Source organism: Leopardus geoffroyi, chromosome C2, assembly GCF_018350155.1.
Source record: "Leopardus geoffroyi isolate Oge1 chromosome C2, O.geoffroyi_Oge1_pat1.0, whole genome shotgun sequence".
In the NCBI taxonomy this organism is placed as follows: Eukaryota; Metazoa; Chordata; class Mammalia; order Carnivora; family Felidae; genus Leopardus; species Leopardus geoffroyi.
In genome coordinates, this window is record NC_059333.1 from 122,229,921 (window position 1) to 122,251,621 (window position 21,701).

General features: G+C 40.5%; 1 protein-coding gene across 4 annotated transcripts in view; it reads right to left on the reverse strand.

The window, feature by feature from the left end:
* Positions 1-21,464, reverse strand: part of RASA2 (RAS p21 protein activator 2) — a 123,742-nt gene extending 102,278 nt beyond the window's left edge. For all 4 annotated transcript variants that reach the window (XM_045503455.1, XM_045503453.1, XM_045503454.1 and 1 more), the window contains exon 1: positions 21,226-21,464. In XM_045503455.1, the coding sequence (XP_045359411.1) occupies positions 21,226-21,358 (133 nt within the window). In that variant the 5' untranslated portion in view covers positions 21,359-21,464. The remainder of the gene's footprint in view (positions 1-21,225) is intronic.
* Between the last annotated feature and the right edge of the window lie 237 nt (positions 21,465-21,701).

The window sequence follows — 21,701 nt, forward strand, 5'->3', positions numbered from 1 at the left end:
TGTGCAGCAGCGTTTCCTGAAGTCCTTGTATCCAGTCACAGGTTTCATAGGTATCAAGAAGGGCACAAGGCATCCATTCCGTCATACAGGTTGTGGCCGGTGTGGCTTGGCTCTGGAGCCAGCTGCAGTGACAACAGCTTACTAATGAAGATGGCTGCTTGGTGAAGGCTCTTTCCTAATAGTGGCAGGTTCCTAATCACAGCAGAAGTGGTAAGGTTCTCAGACAAGCAGCTAAAAGTTACAGCTTCCTAATTCTGTACGTACCTTTCTGACCCTACAAGAGGTAGTAACTCCCTTGGTAGCCTAGCTGCAATGTGACTTTAGAATTTCATTCATGAAAGTTCAACGTAGAGTCTGTTTCTTCAGTCAGAACTTCCAACAATTCCGTAAACCACTTAAAATAAGGGTAGCTCAGGCCGTTAAGTGCCCAACTTCAAACCAGGTTATATCTCACAGTTTGTGAGTTCGAGTCCCTCGTTGGGCTCTGCACAAACAGTGTGAAGCCTGCTTAGGATTCTTTCCCTCTTTCTCTGCCCCTCCCCGACTTGCACACTCTCTAAATAAATAAATAAATAAATAAATAAATAAATAAATAAATAATCTTCATTAAATCTCTTTCTGCTTAAACTAGCTAGAGTTGATTCTGTAACTTAATCCCGACTGGTTTGTTTTCTTGCCCTATATTTCTAACAAATTAAAAAATCCCATCTCACATTACTGGTCATCAGAGTATGGTAAATCTTTCAGCTACATGTGGCTACCTGGATCACACATGGACTCGAAAATTATAAATCAATACCTCACCAAAAACTACTTTCATTGTTCCATTAGATAGTGAATTGAGTACCATAGCACACTCAAAAAGTGAATGCTTCAACTTGGGAAATGTAGACAAACGGATCTTTTTTTTTTTTTTTAATAAGTTAAATTTTGCTTTGTTTTGTATTAATTTAAATCCAAGTTGGTTAACATATAGTGTAATAATGACTTCAGGAGTAGAATTCAGTGATTCATCACTTACATACAACACCCAATGCTCATGACAAGTGCCCTCCCTAATGCCCATCACCCTTTAGCGTATCCCCCCACCCAACACCCCTCCAGCAACCCTCAGTTTGTTCTCTGTATTTAAGAGTCTCTTATGGTTTGCCTCCCTCACTGTTTTTATCTTATTTTTCCTTCCGTTCCCCTATATTCATCTGTTTTCTTTCTTAAATACCACATATGACTGAAATCATATGTTTTTTGTCTTTCTCTGACTGACCCATTTCCCTTAGCATAATATACTCTAGTTCCATCTACACTGTTGCAAATGGCAAGATTTCATTGTTTCTGATTACTATGTAATATTCCATTGTATATTACACACACACACACACACACACACACACACACACACACACACCTTCTTTACCCATACATCAGTCAATGGACATTTGGGCTCTTTCCAAATTTGGCTATTGTGGGGGCAAATGGATCTTAATTCTCTTATTTCTGTAACTGCCTTTCAAAAATTTCTTCATTTCTTGCTGCAGTATTTGGATGTCATTTTTTAAATATGCTCAATAATACAGTACCATGTTCATGAATTTGGGAGTGCCAAATTCTCAATACTGAAACCATGTAGACCATTTTGGGTACCTCCAGCTCATCCTTAAATTTACACATTGGATCTTGACCCTAAAGAAATAAGATTAAAATATTCAAGACATTCAATATATTGCTAAGATATGACACTTGAGCAAGACAACTGAAAAAATGGAGATGCGTTTTACTTGCATCTGAATGAAAAAAGAAATGTTTTTAGGTTATCCCTCATTTTAAAAGTGCTATGCATGCCAGGATGCAGGATGCTGCAATATGCAAAGGCACGTATTTGTCATACAAAGATAGCTGTATTGGCCCTACAGCAAACAGTACAGATCTGGTTATATGTACAATGATCACCATTTCCTTCAACAATGAATCAAGATCAGGAAGTGTATTTTTTTTAATGTTTATTTTGAGAGACAGAGACAGAGAGAGAGAGAGAGAGAGAGGGCACACAAGAGTGGGGAAGGGGCACAGAGAGAAAGAGAGAGAGAATCTCAAGTAGGCTCTGAACTGTCAGCGCACGGCCCAACACAGGGCTCCATCCCACGACCGTGAGATCACGACCCAAGCTGAAATCAAGAGTCCGATGCTTAACTGACAGCCATCCTGGCACCCCAAGAAGTATATTATTGACAAAACAACTGTTCCTCTATTAAGAAAGAAAGCTGGCCTTCAAGCACAACATCTTTTCTTCTGTAACATCATTTCTTGTTGAATTCATAACTGATAATCTAATCCTCCACTGGGCATTTCTTCTCCCTCACAGATGTACTGCAAGTATGCCAAGAAATGAACCTTCACGATATACATCAGTGGTTTTGTCCAACCATAAAATGAAATAGCCTGTTGCCCATTCATGTGATAGTCATGGTCTCTCTGCATCACACATATCTTGCAACATCATATATATGTTAAATAAAATGCTGAGTTTAGCTTAGATCTCCATCCTTCACGCAGTTGCCTTTTTAATATACAAAGTATTCCCCTTTCTCAAAAGTCTTCAATGATTCCACACTACCTGCCACTGCCTTTCTTGCAGGATAAAAATCTGAAATTCCTTTGGCATAAAGACCCTTCATGGTGTACCACTGTCTACTACATGTTTGGCCTCATCTACTTACTGTTATGCTCCAAAAGTACTCTACTTTTGGTTCCTTGAACACACAGTGTTCTCTCATGCCTTTATCTGCAATGCTATTTTCATTATATGGAATGCTCATACCTGTTTTGTTTTTTTTTTCCTCCAAAAAGCTCTGCTTAAAGGTACCTCTGTTTGTAAATTCTTCCCTCAATTTCTACCTAGTCACGTCACTCTTTCCTCTATTTCCTATTGCATCTTATATGTATTTCAACTACAATGATCATATTGTATTGCACTTGTTGCACTTCATTCAACAAATAAAATTTACCTACAACATGCCAGGCACTTTTTTAAATGCAGGAAATAGAACAAAGAATAAAAGTAGGTCTCTGCCCACACGGAACTATTGTACAATCTAAACAGGTGAGACAAACATCATAAACTCTTAAATAAGTATATAATATTTATTGCCATAGAAGAAAACAAAGTAAGGTAAGAGACTTAGGGAATTCCAGGCCCAAAAGATAAAGAGAGAGAGAGCAATGTTACTTTATATAGAGATCAAGGAAGGCCTTTCTATTAGGACATTGGTTTTTTTAATGTTTATTTATTTTTGAGAAAGACAGCAAGCACAAGTGGGAGGGGGCAAAGAGAGAGGGACAGAGAGAGAGGGAGACAGAGGATCTGAAGCAGGCTTTGCACTCTCAGTACACAGCCTGATACAGGGCCCAAACTCACCAACCATGAAATCATGACCTGAGCCAAAGTTGGACGCTAAACCAACTGAGCCACCCAGGTGCCCCTCTATTAAGATATCTGAACAGATACCTGCATGACGTCAATGAGGGAATGAGTCATGCAGATAGATATCTGGGGAAAGAGATGGATAGGCAGAAAGAATAAAATATGCCAAGGCCCTAGAAAGGACAGTTTGCACATTGAAGAAATAGCAAGGATGCAAGTATGGCTCTAAAACAATAAGCAAAGTGGGAAGAGGGAGGAAATGGTAAGAGATGAGGTAGAGGTGAGGAAGCAGATTAAATAGGGTCTTGTAGGCCATGGAAAGTCTGGAGTTTTTCCTGAGTGACATGGGAAGCTACTGAAAGATCTAAGCAGAAGAATGGCATGATTTAACTTTTGTTTTAGAAGAATCACTGCAGAGGGAAAAGGGTGGAAGCAAGAAAGTAGAGAGAAGGCTACTGTAGTGATCTTGATTAGAGATAATCTAGACCAGGGGAGCAAACCTGGCATGCAGAGAAGTGGTCAACTGGGCATGTATTTTGAAGATTAAGCCAACAGGATTTTTTATATTTTGGATGTGGGTATAAGAGAGGAAAAGGGGTTAAGGAAGACCTCTTAGAGTTTCAGCCTGAACAGCTGGGTGAACAGAGATGCCACTTCCAGAAGGAGGAGCCTCTTATTAGAAGAGGGATATCAAGAGTTTTTCCTGGGCATATTAAATCTGAGATGCCTATTACACATCAAAGTGCAAATGTCAAGAGGACAGAAAAGTCCTGGCTGGAGTAAAACTTGAGAATTATCAGCAAGTACATAATAATTATAAAACCACAAGACTATACAAGATCACAAGGAGATTAAATATGGATAGGAAAGAAAGGAGATTTGAAGACTGAGCCTTAAAGCCTTCCAACCATTTTTAGTAGAGATGAGAAGGAACCAGCAAAGGAGACTACTATGTATCTTTCCACCAAACTACAAACTTAAGGGAAGGCACCAATTCTTAGTACCATGCTTAGCTTATAATAGATAATCAAATATCTACTGAATAAGTATGTGTGTGTGTGTGTGTGTGTGTATGTATGTGTGTGTTTAAAATTTACCATGGGCAAAAAGGAGGTTCTACTATCACATCACAAATTATAAAATTGCATTTATCTTTTTTCCAGTTGATACAAGTTGATCTATGTCAATTGCTCTAAAAGTTAAAAAAAAAAAGTTTAATGTATACAGTTATCAAAAGCACTAAATATAAGAATCTTTACAGTGTTAACACAGAGATATCACATTGAAAACAAACCAATCCTGAAATTCACATACTCAAATATTTACTGAGTATGTGTAACTAAGATGCTAGAGATACAACAGTGAGAAAAATAGATAAAACTGTCATTGAGCTAACACAAATGGACAAACAATAAATAAGTAAGTAAAGAGGATGTGTTACATAATAACTGTTAAGGAGGAATGAGCACCACACAAATGGTGGCGGTGGGGGGCGGGGGGCAGGGTGGAAGGTTCCACTGAGAAGGTAACTTCTGTGTAAATACCTGAAGGAAGCGGGAGACAAGTAAATATTTTGTAGAAAAAGGAAAAAAAAAAAGAACGGTGCTTTTAGTCAATGGCAAAAAGTAAACAGTTTAAACCAAGAACATAAATACCACTGGGAATCAAAACTGATAACTTAGATTAACAAAAATAAAAAGATGGCCAACTCTCTGTGTACAAATTCATTGGTTCTACACAAAGGTCACCAGATAGTAATCAGATCCTACCATACAAATTCTACTTAGGACTAGAATTCCAAATACCAAGCTGGCAGGTAGAGATTCTGCTGTATATGCTTCTAGACACGTACTGAGTTTGCACATATGTGCTTATGCGTATGTTGGAGGGGGCTGTGTGCATGCATTTATACCTGTAGGTCTGTATGTATTTGTGTGTCCTAGAGGAGGACACTACTGGGATAAGTAAGAAAAAAAGCCAAATATTTATCTAATTGGATGCTCCAAGACAGTGCTAAATATTTTCTCAAATATCTCATTTAATGTTTACAACAACCTTCAGAGGTAAGCATTACTGTTCCCTTTTATAAATTAAAAAACAAAAACAAAAAACATTCAGCTACATGGCTGGAAAGGTGATTTGACAAATCAAATTCCAAAGCCTAGTCTTTCCTTTTCACTCTTAATATCTTCCTGAACACAGCAGTGCTGAGAGGAATAGAGAAAGCTGTTCCTTTCTGAAATTACCCTCAGGTACCAACAGATCCAAGTCTAGTTCAAGGGATTACAAAGAACAAACACAGATCCCAGTGGGATTAATCCCTAAGACAAACTACAAAGGGCCAGGGTCCTAAACCAGATGATCCTAAAATAAAGATTATTTAGGGTGGAAGGAAAACTAAATCATAATAGTAACTACCATTTACTGAATAAATTAATACATTACACATACACATTACACATAGCAGATGTTTTTTAAGGGCCTTCATATAAATTACCTCACAATCTTCACAGTAACTTCTTATGAGTGATTTTTTTTTTTTTCAAAATACAGATATTGGGGGTGGAGGGAAAACATTCCAAGAGTAAGGCACAATGTAAACAAGTTCTGAAGGGGGGGAACAGGAGCAGCACCTTCAAGGAGGCAGTGAATAGCACAAACTTGCTAAAGCATAAAGGGAGATGAAAGTAGAATAAGCAGAGATAAGACTGTAAAGAAAAGGTCGAATCAACAGAATCTGAAATGCCAAGCTAAAAAGTTTTAACTTTCTTCAGTAGGCAACAAGGATCACTAAAGGTTTCTGTGTGGTCAGATTTTATGCTTCAGGAAAATTACTCTGACAGTTAGAGGGCCTAAACTAAGGTACTGAAAGAGCAATGGGAGGAAAAGAAAACTGGAAGAAATACTACAGAGATATAATTCACAGAACTTGGCCTGAGTGACTCAGGATATGATGTTCTAATAAGAAGAGCAAGCTGAACAGAGCATTAGAACTTTAGATGGGGAAAAGAAAAAAATATGCAAACTTTATCATGTACATTCACAACAAAAAAAAAGTGAAGAATGGACATTTAAATACACAACCTCACTGTTGACAAGTTTAGTGTAAAATTAAAATGCGTTATGCCATTTAATTATATGCAATAAGATAATCCTACATGTTAACATATCATAAGGTCTTTCAAATTTTCTTATAAGGTCCAATTTTAGTTTCTGCAATAAAATAAAAGGTACACATAAACTGTTCATCAACAAAACCATGAAAATATACTTTACCAAATACCACTATTGTTTATGTTATAGCCCAGTTAACCGCACATTGTGCCAGGCAACACCCCAAGTCATCCAATCTTTTCACAACCTCTTTGCAAGCTTGGCAAAACTATAATTTCCAATTTATATTAGAGGAAACTGAGGCTAGGAGAGATTAGGTGATTACAAGAAAAGCAGCAGAAAACAACGCTTTCAACATGCTACTTTACCATTTATTATTCATCCGGTTTCTGCACATCTAATAAATACTTCGTATACAACAAAGAAGTCTTACATGAGAAGAACTGCCATAATCACACATGACCTTTCAAAGAGTCTCTTATTCATCCTCTACAAAGTATGTCAGATTGCCCTAGGTGTATGATAACAAAAAGGGGGGGGAGGTGCCTAAAAACTGCCGAGAAAAGTTATGTAGCTGCAATTTCCCTCCTTACTTGTCACCTTGAAAGCACCGCTGGAAAGTTATACACTTGTGATATTATTCAAGCACAGGTTGAGAAATGATACCAACAGACAATGGTGACTGCTGGACTACTAAGTAGGGTCAGGTTTTTCAACGCATAAGTTAACATTATCAAAAAACTGGATTGTCAGGCAGTTTTTCTCACTCCCAGTAAATGATAAATTATCTTTAAAATATAGAACCTTAGGGGCACCTAGGTGGCTCAGTGGGTTAACCTGACCTTCAGCTCAGGTCATGATTCCACAGTTGGTTGAGTTTGAGCCCCGCGTCAGGCTCTATGCTGACAGCTCAGAGCCTGGAGCCTGCTTCAGATTCTGTGTCTCCCCTCTCTCTGACCCTCCCCCACTCACACTCTGTCTCTGTCTCTCTCAAGAATAAACATTAAAAAAATTTTTTTTAAATATAGAACCTTAGATTCTATAAAATCATTTAACTGATAATCCTAAAAAACCAACAGACTCCATAATTCCTAACAGGTATCTGTTCTGCTTAAGAATAGGCACTACAATATTAACATGGAACCTGGAAGGTTAAAGAAATCAGGAATAATAGTTTCACTAACACTGCACTCCTTTTCCATTATGAAAATAAGGTACTGTGTAATCATCAATGTGCCTCTGAGCAAGCCCTTGAGTGAGCAAAGGACTCCAGGAATCCAGCATAGTTTATAGAGGGTTAGCTTAGACTCTGTGAGCAAAGAACTGTTTTGTGGCTATAAAACACCAACAATATGTAAGTAAAATCTTGAGAAGGCATAAAGTCAAAGTTAAAGCATAAACTCCAGGGCAGCTCCTCAAAAATGTTCTAGTAGGTAAGATGTAACTCCTCAGTGGGAAAGTCTAAAGAATATAATTAGGGGCCTCTTGTTTTACACAAGTCATATGCATGATAATTATCATACAGTTATCTATATTACTATCATATTAATCACCTCTCGCTGAAGCTTAGTCCAGAACAAGAAGTTAGGAAACTACTGTACATAAAAAGGCAAGTTTCGCAAGGTACTGCCAGGAAGCGTCCACGGGTTCTACAGATACGTCACCAAGCTGCGGGCAGGATCTTCCTGTGGTTTGTCTTGCCCACTTCAGGTTTCACTTTTGAACGTGTGCTGATCCCTAAGCTCCCTGTAGCCCCTTTCTCAAGCAAACCAAACCATGAAGCACATATGGTAGGAATCTCTCCTAGGATAGGCCAATCTACATGAAGTTGAGCAAGTCTCCTAATGGTAGCTATTACTGGTAACGGCATCCTGGGGACCAAAATGGGACTCATTGTGATCTAGTACTTTTCAAAAAAAAAAAAAAAAAAAAGATATAAATAAGCTGCACCTACAAATGTATACGTACAAGTATGTATATGTGTATGCGTGTGTTTGTTCTAGGAGAACCATTTACAAGCAGAGACAAAAGCACAACATAAGCATTGTCGGGCAGACAGAAGAGTAACATTTTTTTTTTTTTTTTGGTAAATCCCCTAAGCAATATTAAAGATACATTTTTATAGCATTCCAACATTCTAATTTTATTGAATATCCATCACATTAGACCATAGCCAATTTAGGGATAATTATCAACTTCTTGACAACAGAAATCTACTCATCAGTTCTTTCCAATATACCATCTGACAGGCAAATTGGTAGACATAAATGGACAGCAACTTTGGTAACTTACAGACTTGAAAACCTGGCTCTGCCTCTTTAAACTCTAAGCATATATAACCGTTTTGTCAGCATGCAATCTTTTTCATGAATTTGGATTAAATGATATAATTTGCAAGTATACTTACATAGTACCTGGAAAAGAGTAAATATAATAAAAAAACATTAGTTCACTTTCCCCTACCCACTAAGAAAATTGTATACAAAATTGTTCAAATTCAAAACTAAGAGGTTCTGCACCACTCACACAAATGCTGTAATATTTTAAAGGATGAAAATTATTCTTTTTATCTCACTCCTCTAAAACAAAACAGAATTTTTTTAAAAGTCAACTTTTTTAACACAGTTGGAGAAAACAAGCAAAGTATATGGTAATTCACTATATTGCTCCTGCAAATTTTTGTTTGAAATTATATAAAAATTAAAAGTTACCAAAAAACTTGACAGAAAAGTAGACTTTACTTGTAAGTGCACTCAAAATGTTACCAAGCTTAACATTTGGCTACCCTTAATTTTGTAGATAGTATAGTCTTCAACAGTAGAGCAAGAAAGGCTCTAGCAGCTGAGGACTAATATTGTATCAAATTTTTATACAAAGTCATTTTTCATAACACAGATAATACATAATACATACAATTTTATGTAGAAAATTAAACCACTGTAAGTAAAGCTAATCCCCTTTGGCCACCACTGATACAACCAATGTTGTACATCCTTGCAAACCTCTTTCTGTACATTTTCCCAGGTACACTAGAAAAAACATATCACTCTAACAACTTGCTTTTTTCACTCAACAATACATCTTGAAGTTTTTTCCTTTCATACTCTAGATACACCTCATTCTTTTTAGTTGCTATAGAATATATATATTAACATTTTATTTAGCCATTTTCCTACAATGGACACTTAAGTTGTCTCTAGTTGTTTTGTTTTACCAACACGGCAACATGAAACACCTTTGTATACGCCTCTTTTGCAAATGTCCAAGTATTTCTGTAGGGTAGATATGCAGTAGAAATACACAGGAAATATACATTTAGATTTTTAACAGATATTGCCAAAAATGCTCTCCAACATTACTTCATCCATTTAAATTCACAGCAACAGTGAGGAAAGTTATCTATTTCCCTAAACCCCCACCAAATACTGAAATTAACAAGCTTTTGTTTTCACAAACTGATAGCTTTTAAAAATCTGCATTCCCCTGATTAACTATTGTTAAATCTTACCAGTATTTTCTTATGTTTACTGGCCTTTTTTTAAATCTCTTTCTATAAAATGTCTATTCATATCTTTTATTTTTCTAATGCCTTTTTCCTGTTTAAAATCCGTATGAACTTTTTATATATTCTGGACACTAACAAATAGAGAGGCAGTAGAGCAGAGCAGGACAGGAGCAACAGGATGGACTCTAGAGCCAGCCTGCCCAGTTTGAATGACAGCTCCACCACTCACTGGTCTGATCTGGGTTAAGTTACTCAGTTTAGTTATTCTATGCCTCAGTTTCCTCATCTGTAAAATGTGGATAATGAATGTTACAGAGTTACCATATGGACTAATTATTTGATATGCTTAAAGGGCTTTAAAATAGTACCTGACACAAAGTAAGTCTTAGATAAGTATTTTCTTTTTGTCTTTAGGATTTCCTGCAAATATTTTCTCCCAATCTATTCTTTGTCTCTTAATTCTTGTTTATAAATCTTTACTTACTTTTTCCCAAAAAATTATTTTTCCATCTCTTCTTGTATCAGAAATTATATAAGTACATGAAACCAACAACTGACTGCCCTCACTGGATCTCACAATCAACTTCTCAAGAATAAATGCAGGCATCAGCCAAAACATCTAAATTTTTAAACATCTTTCCCTTACTGCACAAAGCATTCCCACAAGTCAGTAAGAAGACTAATAATCCAGTAGAAAAAAAGGACAAGCAAAATAAACAAGTTCACCAAAAAAGGGAAATAAAAATGGCTCTCAATGGGGCACCTGGGTGGCTCAGTTGGTTAAGTGTCCAACTCCTGATTTCGGCTCAGGTCATAATCTCTGCGTCGTGAAATTGAGCCCTGCATCACTGGGTTCTGCGCTGGGCATGGAGCCTGCTTAACATTCTCTCTCTCAGGGTGCCTGGGTGGCTCAGTTGGTTAAGCTTCGGACTTAGTTCAGGTCACGATCTCATGGTTCGTGAGTTCAAGCCCTGCGTGAGGCTCTGTGCTGACAGCTCAGAGCCTGGAGCCTGCTTCAGATTCTGTGTCTCCCTCTCTCTGCCCCTCCCCTGCTCATGCTCTCTCTCTCTCTAAGAATAAACATTTAAAAAATTTTTTTTTAAATTCTCTCTCTCCTGTTTGCACGCTCTCTCTTAAAAAAGGGGTGCACCTGGGTGGCTCAGTCAGTTCAGCGTCTATCTCTTGGTTTCAACTCAGGTCATGATCCCAGGGTTGTGGGATCAAGCCCCACATCCGTACTGGGCATGGAGCCTGCTTAAGATTCTCTCTCTTACCCTCTCTCTCTCCTTCTGCCCCTCTCCCCCTGCTCGTGCGTGCTTGCTCTTTCTCTAAAAAAAAATTTTTTTAAGACTCTTAAAAATATGAAGAGATCCTCAACCTCATTTAGAAGTGCAAATTAAAACTACAAATCAGATGTTCCTTTCCATCTTAAGAGACCAGTAAAGATCAAGAAGTTTTAAAATATACTCTATGTGACTAAAGAAATAGGCATTCATTCATTGCTAGTGGGAGCATAAATTGCTGTAGTTACTATGGAAAGCAATATGGCATTGTCTTTCCAAATAAAAATGCATATACCAATTCATTCATTTTTTTTTATATTTTTGAGTGGGAGCGGCAGAGAGAGAGAGGGAGACGAAGGATCTAAAGCAGGCTCTGTGCTGACAGCAGAAAGTCTGATGCAGGACTTCAACTCATAACCCATAACATCATGACCTGAGCCGAAGCCAGAGGTTTAACCGACTGAGTCAGGCGCCCCCCAGTTCATCAATGTAACATCTAGGAATTTATCCCACAGACACAAGTACTCATATTTAATATGACATAACTACAGGGGCACCTGGGTGGCTCAGTTAGTTAAGCATCTGACTTCGGCTCAGGTGGTGATCTCACAGTCCATGGGTTCGAGCCCCGCATAGGGCTCTGTGCTGAAAGCTCGGAGCCTGGCCCCTGCTTTGGATTCTGTGTCTCCCTCTCTCTCTGCCCCTACCCCACTCACACCTCTGTCTCTCTCTCTCTCATAAAGTAAATAAACATTACAAATTAAAAACACACACACACAAATAAAATTACATAACTAAGTGATTTACTGCAGTACTCTTTGTAATAGCAAAGATTGGAAACAACCTACACGTCCATCAGTAGGGGACTGGTATACCCAGATGATGCCATATCATGCAGCTGTTAAATAAAAGAGGCAGTTCCCCATTCTTATGGATATGACAGATCTCCAAGCTACTACTGGCAAGTGTAAGAAATAAAAAAGCAAGATGCAGACAATGTATATATTTTGCTACAATTTGTATGTTAGTGAGGTTAATATTCATATATTTATGTTTGTAAATACTTAATCTCTGTACGCTGCACAAGAAACTGGTAATGCTTGCTTCTGAAGAGGGAATGGCTAGGGACAACAGAAGTAAGGAAACTTCCTTTTCACTGGATACTCCTTTGTACCTTTTCAGTTTTGTAACAGGTATGTGTATTATCTAATCAAGCAAATAAATGCATCTTTTTTAAAGAAATAATCAAATTAAAACCTCCCCGTGATCACACCAAACTTTCTTTTGGTACCCTTTAAACAGTCACGCACAGTAGGTTGCTAACATTCAGGTAGTTTGTGGCTAGTCTGTTCAACTGGCAGAAGGAGAGGTTCACCGTCCCAGCGATCCATTATCACTCTCTAGGGAACATTTCAAACTCAGAAATGTCCCAGTACCACCCCAGAAATTCTGATTCAGTAGGTATGGAGTAGAGCCTGAACATCAGAATTTAAGTTCACAGGTGACACTGATGGGCAGTCAGGACTGAAACCAGTTGAGTTACAACATGACACAAATAGGTAAACATCCAGGCTCAATCTCCATCTAGGTCACAAGCATAGTTTCACCACTAATCCTAATCACTTCACAAAGTTCTCAGGAAGCAACAGATGAGAGTGTGTAGATGCCACAGTGAAAATGTATTACTACTTCTGGATATATTACTAGATACGCAGTGTAGTCCTCATCTATGAAATGGAGTACATTCACAACATTCATACTAATGATGGATTCATTCCACCTACCATTTCAGAAAGAACTTTGATAGTAATGGACTAGTGCCGAAAAGGCATAGGCATTAACTGTGTTAACACCTGGAGTATATGAGTGTCAAGTTCTTCGTTTGTAAAATGAGGGGACACAATATGTTCCCTACATTCCAGCTCTAAGCTTCTATAATTCTCTAAGAATACAGGCATCTAAAAACAACCATTGTTTAGTATAGACTGTAGGATAAACTAGTAAGGGCTTTTTCATCCCATTCACAGCCTAGGCTCAATCCACACACTAGGGGGCTAATGCCCTAATGGACATTCAGATATTACATACTGCTAAATAAATTAGTAGTCACAGAAAAACTTTTTATTTATTTATTTATGTATTATTATTATTATTATTTGAGAGAGAGAGAGCAAGTTTGCACGAGGTGGGGGGAGGGTGGACAGGGAGAGAATCTTAAGCAGGCTCTGTGCTCAGCATGGATCCCATGACCCTGGGATCACAGCACCCCAAGATAGTTTGAACCTTTTTTTTAAATTTTGTTTTAAATGTGTATTTATTTTTGAAAGAGAGCGTGAGCAGGGGAGGGGCAGAGAGAGAGGGGGACAGAGGATCCAAACCAGGCTCTGCAGAGGGCTAGAACTCACAAACCATGAAGGGGAGCCTAGATGGCTCAGTTGGCTAAGGGTCCCACCTAGGCCCAGGTCATGATCTCATGGTTTTTGAGTTCAAGCCCCACGTCGGGCTCAGTGCTGACAGCTCAAAGCCTGGAGCCTGCTTTGGATTCTGTGTCCCCCACTCTCTCTGTCCCTCGCCTACTCACGCTCTGTCTCTCTCTCAAAAAAAAAAAAAAAAAAAAAAACAACTCACGAACCGAGATCATGACCTAAGCCGAAGTCTGACGCTCAACCGACTGGGCCACCCAGGCACCCCAAGACTGTTTGAATCTTTAAAAACAAGTTTTTTGGGGCGCCTGGGTGGTGCAGTCGGTTAAGCGTCCGACTTCAGCCAGGTCACGATCTCGCGGTCCATGAGTTCGAGCCCCGCGTCGGGCTCTGGGCTGATGGCTCGGAGCCTGGAGCCTGTTTCCGATTCTGTGTCTCCCTCTCTCTCTGCCCCTCCCCCGTTCATGCTCTGTCTCTCTCTGTCCCAAAAATAAATAAACGTTGAAAAAAAAAAAAAGTTAAAAACAAGTTTTTTCAGGGTGCCTGGGTGGCCCAGTCGGTTGAGTGTCCCACTCCTGATTTCGGCTCAGGTCATGATCCCAAGGTTATGGGATTGAGACCCACCAAAAATTTAATTTTTACTACCAAAATTTCAAACCTTCCATGGGTAATAAACAAATTTATTGTATAAAGTATGATTATGAGACTTTTCTTTTCCAGGCTCAGGACCAATTAGTAAAAATATTGTGCTGAACATGGAGCCTGCTTAAGTTTCTCTCTCTCCCTTCCTTCTGCCAATCTCTCTCCTCGATTTGTGCATCTATCTCTCTAAAAAAATTTTTTTTAAAGATTCAAGTAATCGTATCCATTAAATCTTAGACAAATGTCTCAAACAGTGCATCTTATGCAAAATAGGTATATGAAAAACACTTAAATATTAAAATAAAAGTATCTGATGTAGTGTCTTAAAGCAAATGGTTCAATTTAAAAAGCAACAAAGATTAGTGCTAGAAGGGATTTTAAAGATCACATCCAAACCTCTCATTTTACAAGTGAAAAAATAAGGAGTTGGCAAAGTTAAAGAATTTGCCCAAAGTCATTCTGTCATTAGTGATATTCTTAGAGCCAAGCTCACAATAACAAATTTGTCAATTACTGTTCATTGATGTTTGCATGTATATTGGTATAATGTTATAAAGCATATTATTTTAGCTAGTGATTTTTGATGACTGAAATAACATACAAAACCAAAGACATATCATAAAAAATTCTTAATGTAAAGTGTCTTAGTTTACGTTAATTGATGACTACACAACAAAACTGTTAGCAGCTCTCAAAACAGCATATAGAACTTCATAAAATATGTAATTTGATATTATTGTCAAATAATTTCATAAAGCACATTAAAAAGGGAACAGGATTGGTATCTAAGATAAAAGGATAAAATGATACTTTTATTTCAGCTATATTAGTTCCAGTCTCTTAGAGGCTATTCAAAGAGTTCTAAGTTAAAAAAAAAAAAAAACAAAAAAACACAACAACAAAAACTCTATGAACTCATTGAGGTTTACCTCCTGTCTTTCTCACAGCAAATGATTAGCAGACTGCTCTGTGAACTTTTACAAAGAACCCTTTTCTCTCATTTCTATCCATCTGAAAGATGGATTCTCCTCAATCCTAAATAACTCATCATCTCATTTCAAATTTTTGACAATGATGAATGCATAGTATGAACAAATCTTTTAGTAATCTTTCCTTCTATTAATTTACTAAATAACATCTCATTTGAAATATCTGATAATAATACATTCTTAGCATGAATAAACTCTTTTTAATCTCTCCCTCTTAATTCTATTGCATGATCAATAAAATACCTTACTACCAAAAAATTCAAACCTTCCACAACAAATAAAAATATTTACTACATAAAATATGATTATGACATTTTTCTTTTCCAGGCTTGGGGCCAATTAGTAACAATATTCATGGAGTACAGTCAAGTAACAATATTCAAATCTCCTAATAATCAGCACTCGGAGCATTTAGAAAAATTTAATCCTTTTCCTAATGAGGCAACTTTGGCATCAGTTCAAACATAAGCTCAGTTGGCACTGTGATTTTGAAAGGGATGAACTTCCTGTCACAGACCCATGTAGTTTTCATTTAACAATACTATCATCTCCTAGTTTATGTGTAAAATTTACAGTACAGTTTCACATCTAGTATCTCAAATCCTCCTCAGGACAGCGTGGTGAGAAGTAGGGCATTTTCTAAAGGCCTATTGTGCTGACAGTGGGATAGTTTAAAAAAAATAAAGAGTGAATTCTATACTAGAAGAGCTCGCAGTCTGCTCGCAGTCTAATGGGGAAACATACAATTTCTACAAAATGTGCTAGAATAAGAAAATGGACAAGGAATTACAATTCCCAACCAGTACAGGGGCCCAACACCTTCTCTCCAGGGATGGGGGTGGTGGTGCCCCAAACAAGGCTTTGGTCAGGAGATTACATGGACCAGGGTTTTGAAGGATGTGTAGAAGTTCCCTGACATAAATAAGGGGTGGAGGAAAGGAGAAAAACACTTCTAGGCAGAACAACATGTATAAAATGGCTAGTGATGAAGCATCACTCCCATTTTAAAGATGAGGAAGATAAGCTCAAAGGTAAGTGAGCTGCCTAAAGTCACATTAGTAATAATCAATGTGTGAAACAGAATACAGTACATGCCCTCTGAGTTTAATCAGCTTTGTACAGAAAATGCTAAATGTCGACAAGAATATTAGATAAAGACTAATTTTTATCTATTTACTCCTTCCCAAAAGATGGTCCAGGGCTGACAGAGCTCCTGAGAGGAGAGAGGAAATGACTGGAGAAGATTTATTTAGCCCTCTAATCAATCTTGTGAGATAGGTGTTTTTATTATACCCATTATACACGCAAGAATATAAAGGCACAAAAAGGTTAACAAAAGTTAGAAATTAAGATTCAAATTAAAGCTAACCTGGACAAGCCTCTAAACTAAAGCACTTAACCAGATCCCACAGATCCTACTTTGCCAAAGAGTCCTACATCATTCTTCATCTGGAGACACCAGGGAGACCAACTGAGTTCTGGGACTTGTCGTGATTCCGCAGATCTGGCACTGTACTGCACATCTCAATATTCACACAAATCATCAGATTCGGTTCTCTTTTATCAATCTGGTATCCCTAGAGCAGGTAAACCCACGATCGAGGTGGCATGGGCTCTTTCATCAACATTTTTACATTCTGATTTTATAAGCTGATTTAATTGGATGAGAACTTAACAAAAAGTATAGCCAAAAAGGAAGACATCATGAAATAATAGCAAGAAACCTGAAAGTATAAAGAAGAAAGCTCCTTGGGGTGCCTGGGTGGCTCAGTTGGTTGGGCATCTGACTTCGGCTCAGGTCATGATCTCGCTGTTTGTGGGTTTGAGCCCCGCATTGGGCTCCATGCTGACGGCTGGGAGCCTGGAGCCTGCTTTGGCTTCTGTCTGTCTGTCTGTCTGTCTGTCTCTCTCTCTCTCTGCCCCTCCCCTGCTCATGCTCTCTCTCTCTCTCTCTCTCAAAAATAAATAAACATTAAAAAAAATTAAAAAAAAAAAAAGCGGGGTGCCTGGGTGGCTCAGTCGGTTGAGTGTCCGACTTCGGCTCAGGTCATGATCTTGCAGTCTGTGAGTTTGAGCCCCGCGTCGGGCTCTGTGGTGACAGCTCAGAGCCTGGAGCCTGCTTCCAATTCTGTGTCTCCCTCTCTCTCTGCCCCTCCCCTGCTCATGCTCTGTCTCTATCTGTCAAAAAAATAAAAAAATAATAAAATTAAAAAAAAAAAAAAAGAAGAAGAAGAAGAAAAAGAAGCAAGCTCCAGGGGCACCTGGGTGGCTCAGTTGGTTAAGCATTGGACTCTTGATTTTGGCTCAGATCAAGATCTCATGGTTTGTGGGACTGGGCCCTGAGGTGGGCTCCATGTTGACAACCCAGAGCTTTCTTGGGATTCTCTCTCTCCCTCGCTCTCTGCCCCTCCCCCACTCACTCATTTTCTTTCTCTCAAAAAAATAAACTTTATAAAAAATAAACTTTAAAAAAAACCACAAAAGCTATAAAATAAATAAATTAAATATTAAGAAGAAAGATCCAATCCCCCTCTTTGGCTTGTGTGTAGGGTAGTTTGTTTTGTTTTGTTTTGTTTTGTTTGGGGCGGGGGGAGGGGATGCAATGCAAAAGTGCTTCAGATACTAAGCATACTTGCCACTCACTGCATGCCAGTTCATACAAAGGACGGAGTCTGGACTACCTTAATTTCCTTTATCAAGGGTTCATATGACAGCTCCGGGACTTCCAACAATCATGCCTACCTGTTGAATATTAGAGAAGTTGACCATTTGGAACTGCTATGGCTTCCTAGAGCACTAAAATGACTTCAGGGTATTGGGGATCAGCACATAAAACAAAATTCAATTAGCAACACTGGATTTGCTAATGTCAGTTGATTGAAACTGACCACAAAATGGGTTTCCAATCCCTGGATCTGGTTATTTCACCTTGTGAAGGATATGGAAAAATGAACAAATATTAGAATAAAACCCTTAAATGAAACTGTAGACTATTACCTCCAGAACTTTAAAGATATAGAATTCTGGGTGCCTGGGTGGCATAGTTGGTTAAGCATGTGACTCTTGATTTCGGCTCAGGTCATGGTCTCACAATTCATGAGATTGAGCCCTGCGTCCACCTCTGCACTGACAGAGCAGTGCCTGCTTGGGATTCTCTCTCCCTCTCTCTCTGCCCCTCCCTCTCTGTCTCTCTCAAAATAAATAACAATAAACAAAAAAAAAGAAAAAGAAAGAAAGAAAGAAAAGAAAAGAATATATAAACCAATTCATCCTCACTTTTTTGCTGGTAGGATTTGGGGTTGAAGAGTCCTACCTAGGTCTAGGAAAAAGGATGCTCCTTTGAGGCTCACTTTGAGCCCTACAGAGCTCCAACTCTCCAGATCTAAGGCTCTCAAACAGCAATCTAGAATCTGGCAGCATATCTCCAGTCTACTGGGCACTATCAGGCTTTCCTCTGAGGTCTCCCAGTATGGTGAAAAGGAAAAGGTGACATAGTTACCTACACCCCCAAGCTTCATTGTCAGATGTACCACCATCCCATCCCTGTGACTTTACCACCTGCTAATGATTCCTCTAGCCCCCCAGCCCCCACGCTGTAAAACCCACATGTCAGTTTCAGGAAAACAGAAAACAGCATCTCTTCACAGGGTTGTGAAGGTCAACCAACTCTGGACTATACTGGCCTTTAAAAGAACGGCAAAAAAAAATAAGAGAGGGAGGTGGGGAGAAGCTTCATGTATACGTAGACTAACACATTTTTTCTAAAAAGCAGACACTCAGTGACCTGAGCTATACACCAAGCAATTCCAAAAGTAAGAAACTGACTGAGGTTAACAGTTACAATATTTCCATTATGGTTAAAGTGGTAATGTCACTTCCAGCTGATCAATCTTCAAATCTGGGTAGTGGGGTTGCTCTAAGCCACAGAAACAAAGTGGTAATTTTGTATTTGTAGGTCCAAGTTTCACTCACAATGATATCTCCTACTGTGATAGTTTTGCTATGGAGCAGGTGAAAGTGCAGAGCAGATAAGTCCTTCTGGAAACAGCCCAACCCTAACTCTCAATTCCAAGAAGTGTATGTGTAGTTCCATGGCATAACCTGCAACTATGTAAATCAGTGCGGCTCCAATGGACAGTGCCTACCATCAAGTGACACTGAAATGTAAAACTGGTAAAGTTTGGAAAATTATATCAAGGGGGGGGAACTCTGGCCCGTTTACAGTTTTCCCAAGTGTTAAAAAATTTGATGTATGTGAATATTAAGTATAAGACTTAATCTGAATTTTGAACAGAATTTATACCCTAGAAAGTAATTTTAATATTGGGAACATAGATATAGACAAGATCTATTTCTCTGATGTCATTTTCTAGGTTTTAAGAACTGTACTCAAGATCTCAAATTACCCATGACTACTTCTGGGAAAAGATGAGAAAAGTTAATATGTCTGCCTCGGAGATTTAATAAATAAAATACCAGTACTTGAAAAGAGGAGCAACTTGAAAAAAGGGGGAGAATCCAAGCTCAATTATTAATATCACTATCCAGGAAGAGGAAAATTTTATATCTCGTGCAACAAAGAGTATTGTTAGCCATTTTATTGCAATTCGATTTTCTTCTTACAAAGTAAAAAGTACTCCTCAGAACTAAGGAGTAGTTTTATTTACATGAAAGATGAAGCACGTTTCCAATCTGAGAATACTGAACAACGAAAATAAAGCTGATTTTTGACAAAAGCAAAAATAAGTTTTACTGATAGATCTCACAAATAGCAAAAAAAAAAAAAAAAAAAAAAAGGGGGGGGGGACGTTTCCTCTGAATAAACTACTGTGAAAAAATTGGCAATCGACGCCAGAGTCACTTTTAAAAAATAAATGTCCAAATGGCTGAATTCAAATGGTCTACAGCAACGCTTAGAGCTTGTGAGCAAAAATTTTGTATTAAGCCAACCAGTGTGGCTCGCTCACAAAAGTAACAATTAAATGCATGAGAAGGAAAGGAATTAAGTGGGTTAAGTGCGGGCTGGATGACTGTTTTGAGACCTGCTCACAGGAAGCCACTACATCCTGTCTTAAGTCCCTGTCAGTCACGCTGTCTCTCGATCCAAGTCCCCGCCGCAGCGAGGTGGGGCTAGTACAGGTGTCCGGCCCGAGCCCCTCCCGGCGCGCTCATTCGCGAACACCCCGAGCGGCGGCCACCCGAGTCCCAGGGCGGCCTGTCTCCTCAAGCTCAGGGCGCCTTTTTCAACCTCGCAAAAGCTCCAGAGCCCAGGAAGCAGGCAGCCCCCTCCCCTCGGGCCAGCCCCACTTCCCCGCCCTCCTTCTCCTCCTCCTCGTCCTCCTCCTCGTCCTCCGGCCGCGCCTCCCGTAATTACCGCTGGGCTCCCACCTCGGGGCCGCTCCCCGGCGCCCGCACCGCCCGGAGGCCTGCGTCCCTGGGCGGCCGGAAACTCCTCACGCCCCCGGCCCACGCCCCCAGCTGGGGCGTCCCCACGTCCAGGCCGCGCCCCAAAGCCGAGCCCCTCACGCCGGCGCCGCGCCGGGCGCCCCCCTCCTTGCAAATTCTCGGCTCTCCACTCCCTCCCGACCCGGGCAGCCCCAGCCCACGCCGCCCCGTCGAGGCTACGCCTCCCCCAACACACCCCCCTTCCAGCCTCACCCGTGCCGGCCCTCCCCACGCGCCTCGGCCGGCCCCGGCGCGGGCCCCGACCCCCGCCCGCCCAGGTCCCCTCTCCGCCCCGCGATCCCAGCGCGGCTCGGCGCCGCCACCCCCCGCGCGCCCGCCGCCCCCTCAGCCCCACGGCGGCTCCCGCCGCCGGCGGGTGGGTCCCCTCAGCCCTGCCCCCGCTTACAGATCTTGCCCCGCAGGCTCTGCAGCACTCGGACCTCGCGACTGTCCTCGTCCCCGGCCTCGGGCTCAGCCGTCCCACTCGTCGCCGGCGCCTCGGAAGAAGCCGCCGCAGCAGCAGGCGCCGCCGCCGCCATGGTGCCGCCCGGCCCGTGCCGCAGCCCCACCGCCTGCGTAGCCCGCGAGGCGGAGCCCAACGGCGGCCTAGGCTAGGGCGAGCCGCGCGCCTGGCCCCGCCCCCGGGCCTCGGCCTGGCTCGCCCCGCCCCGCCGCTGCCCCGCCCCCGCCCCCGCCCCACCCGGTTCCCGCGGTCGCTGTCGGCGCCCCCCCCCCACCCACTCTTGCCCCGAACCCGGGCCGCTCCGGCGCGGACTCAACTCCTGGCTTGGCTTGCCGGCTCTTTGCCCCATAAAAGCCCAGGCGCCAGACAAGTGTGGCTCCTAGCTGTGGCTCTGAGCAGCTTTGAAACCCCGCTGAGAG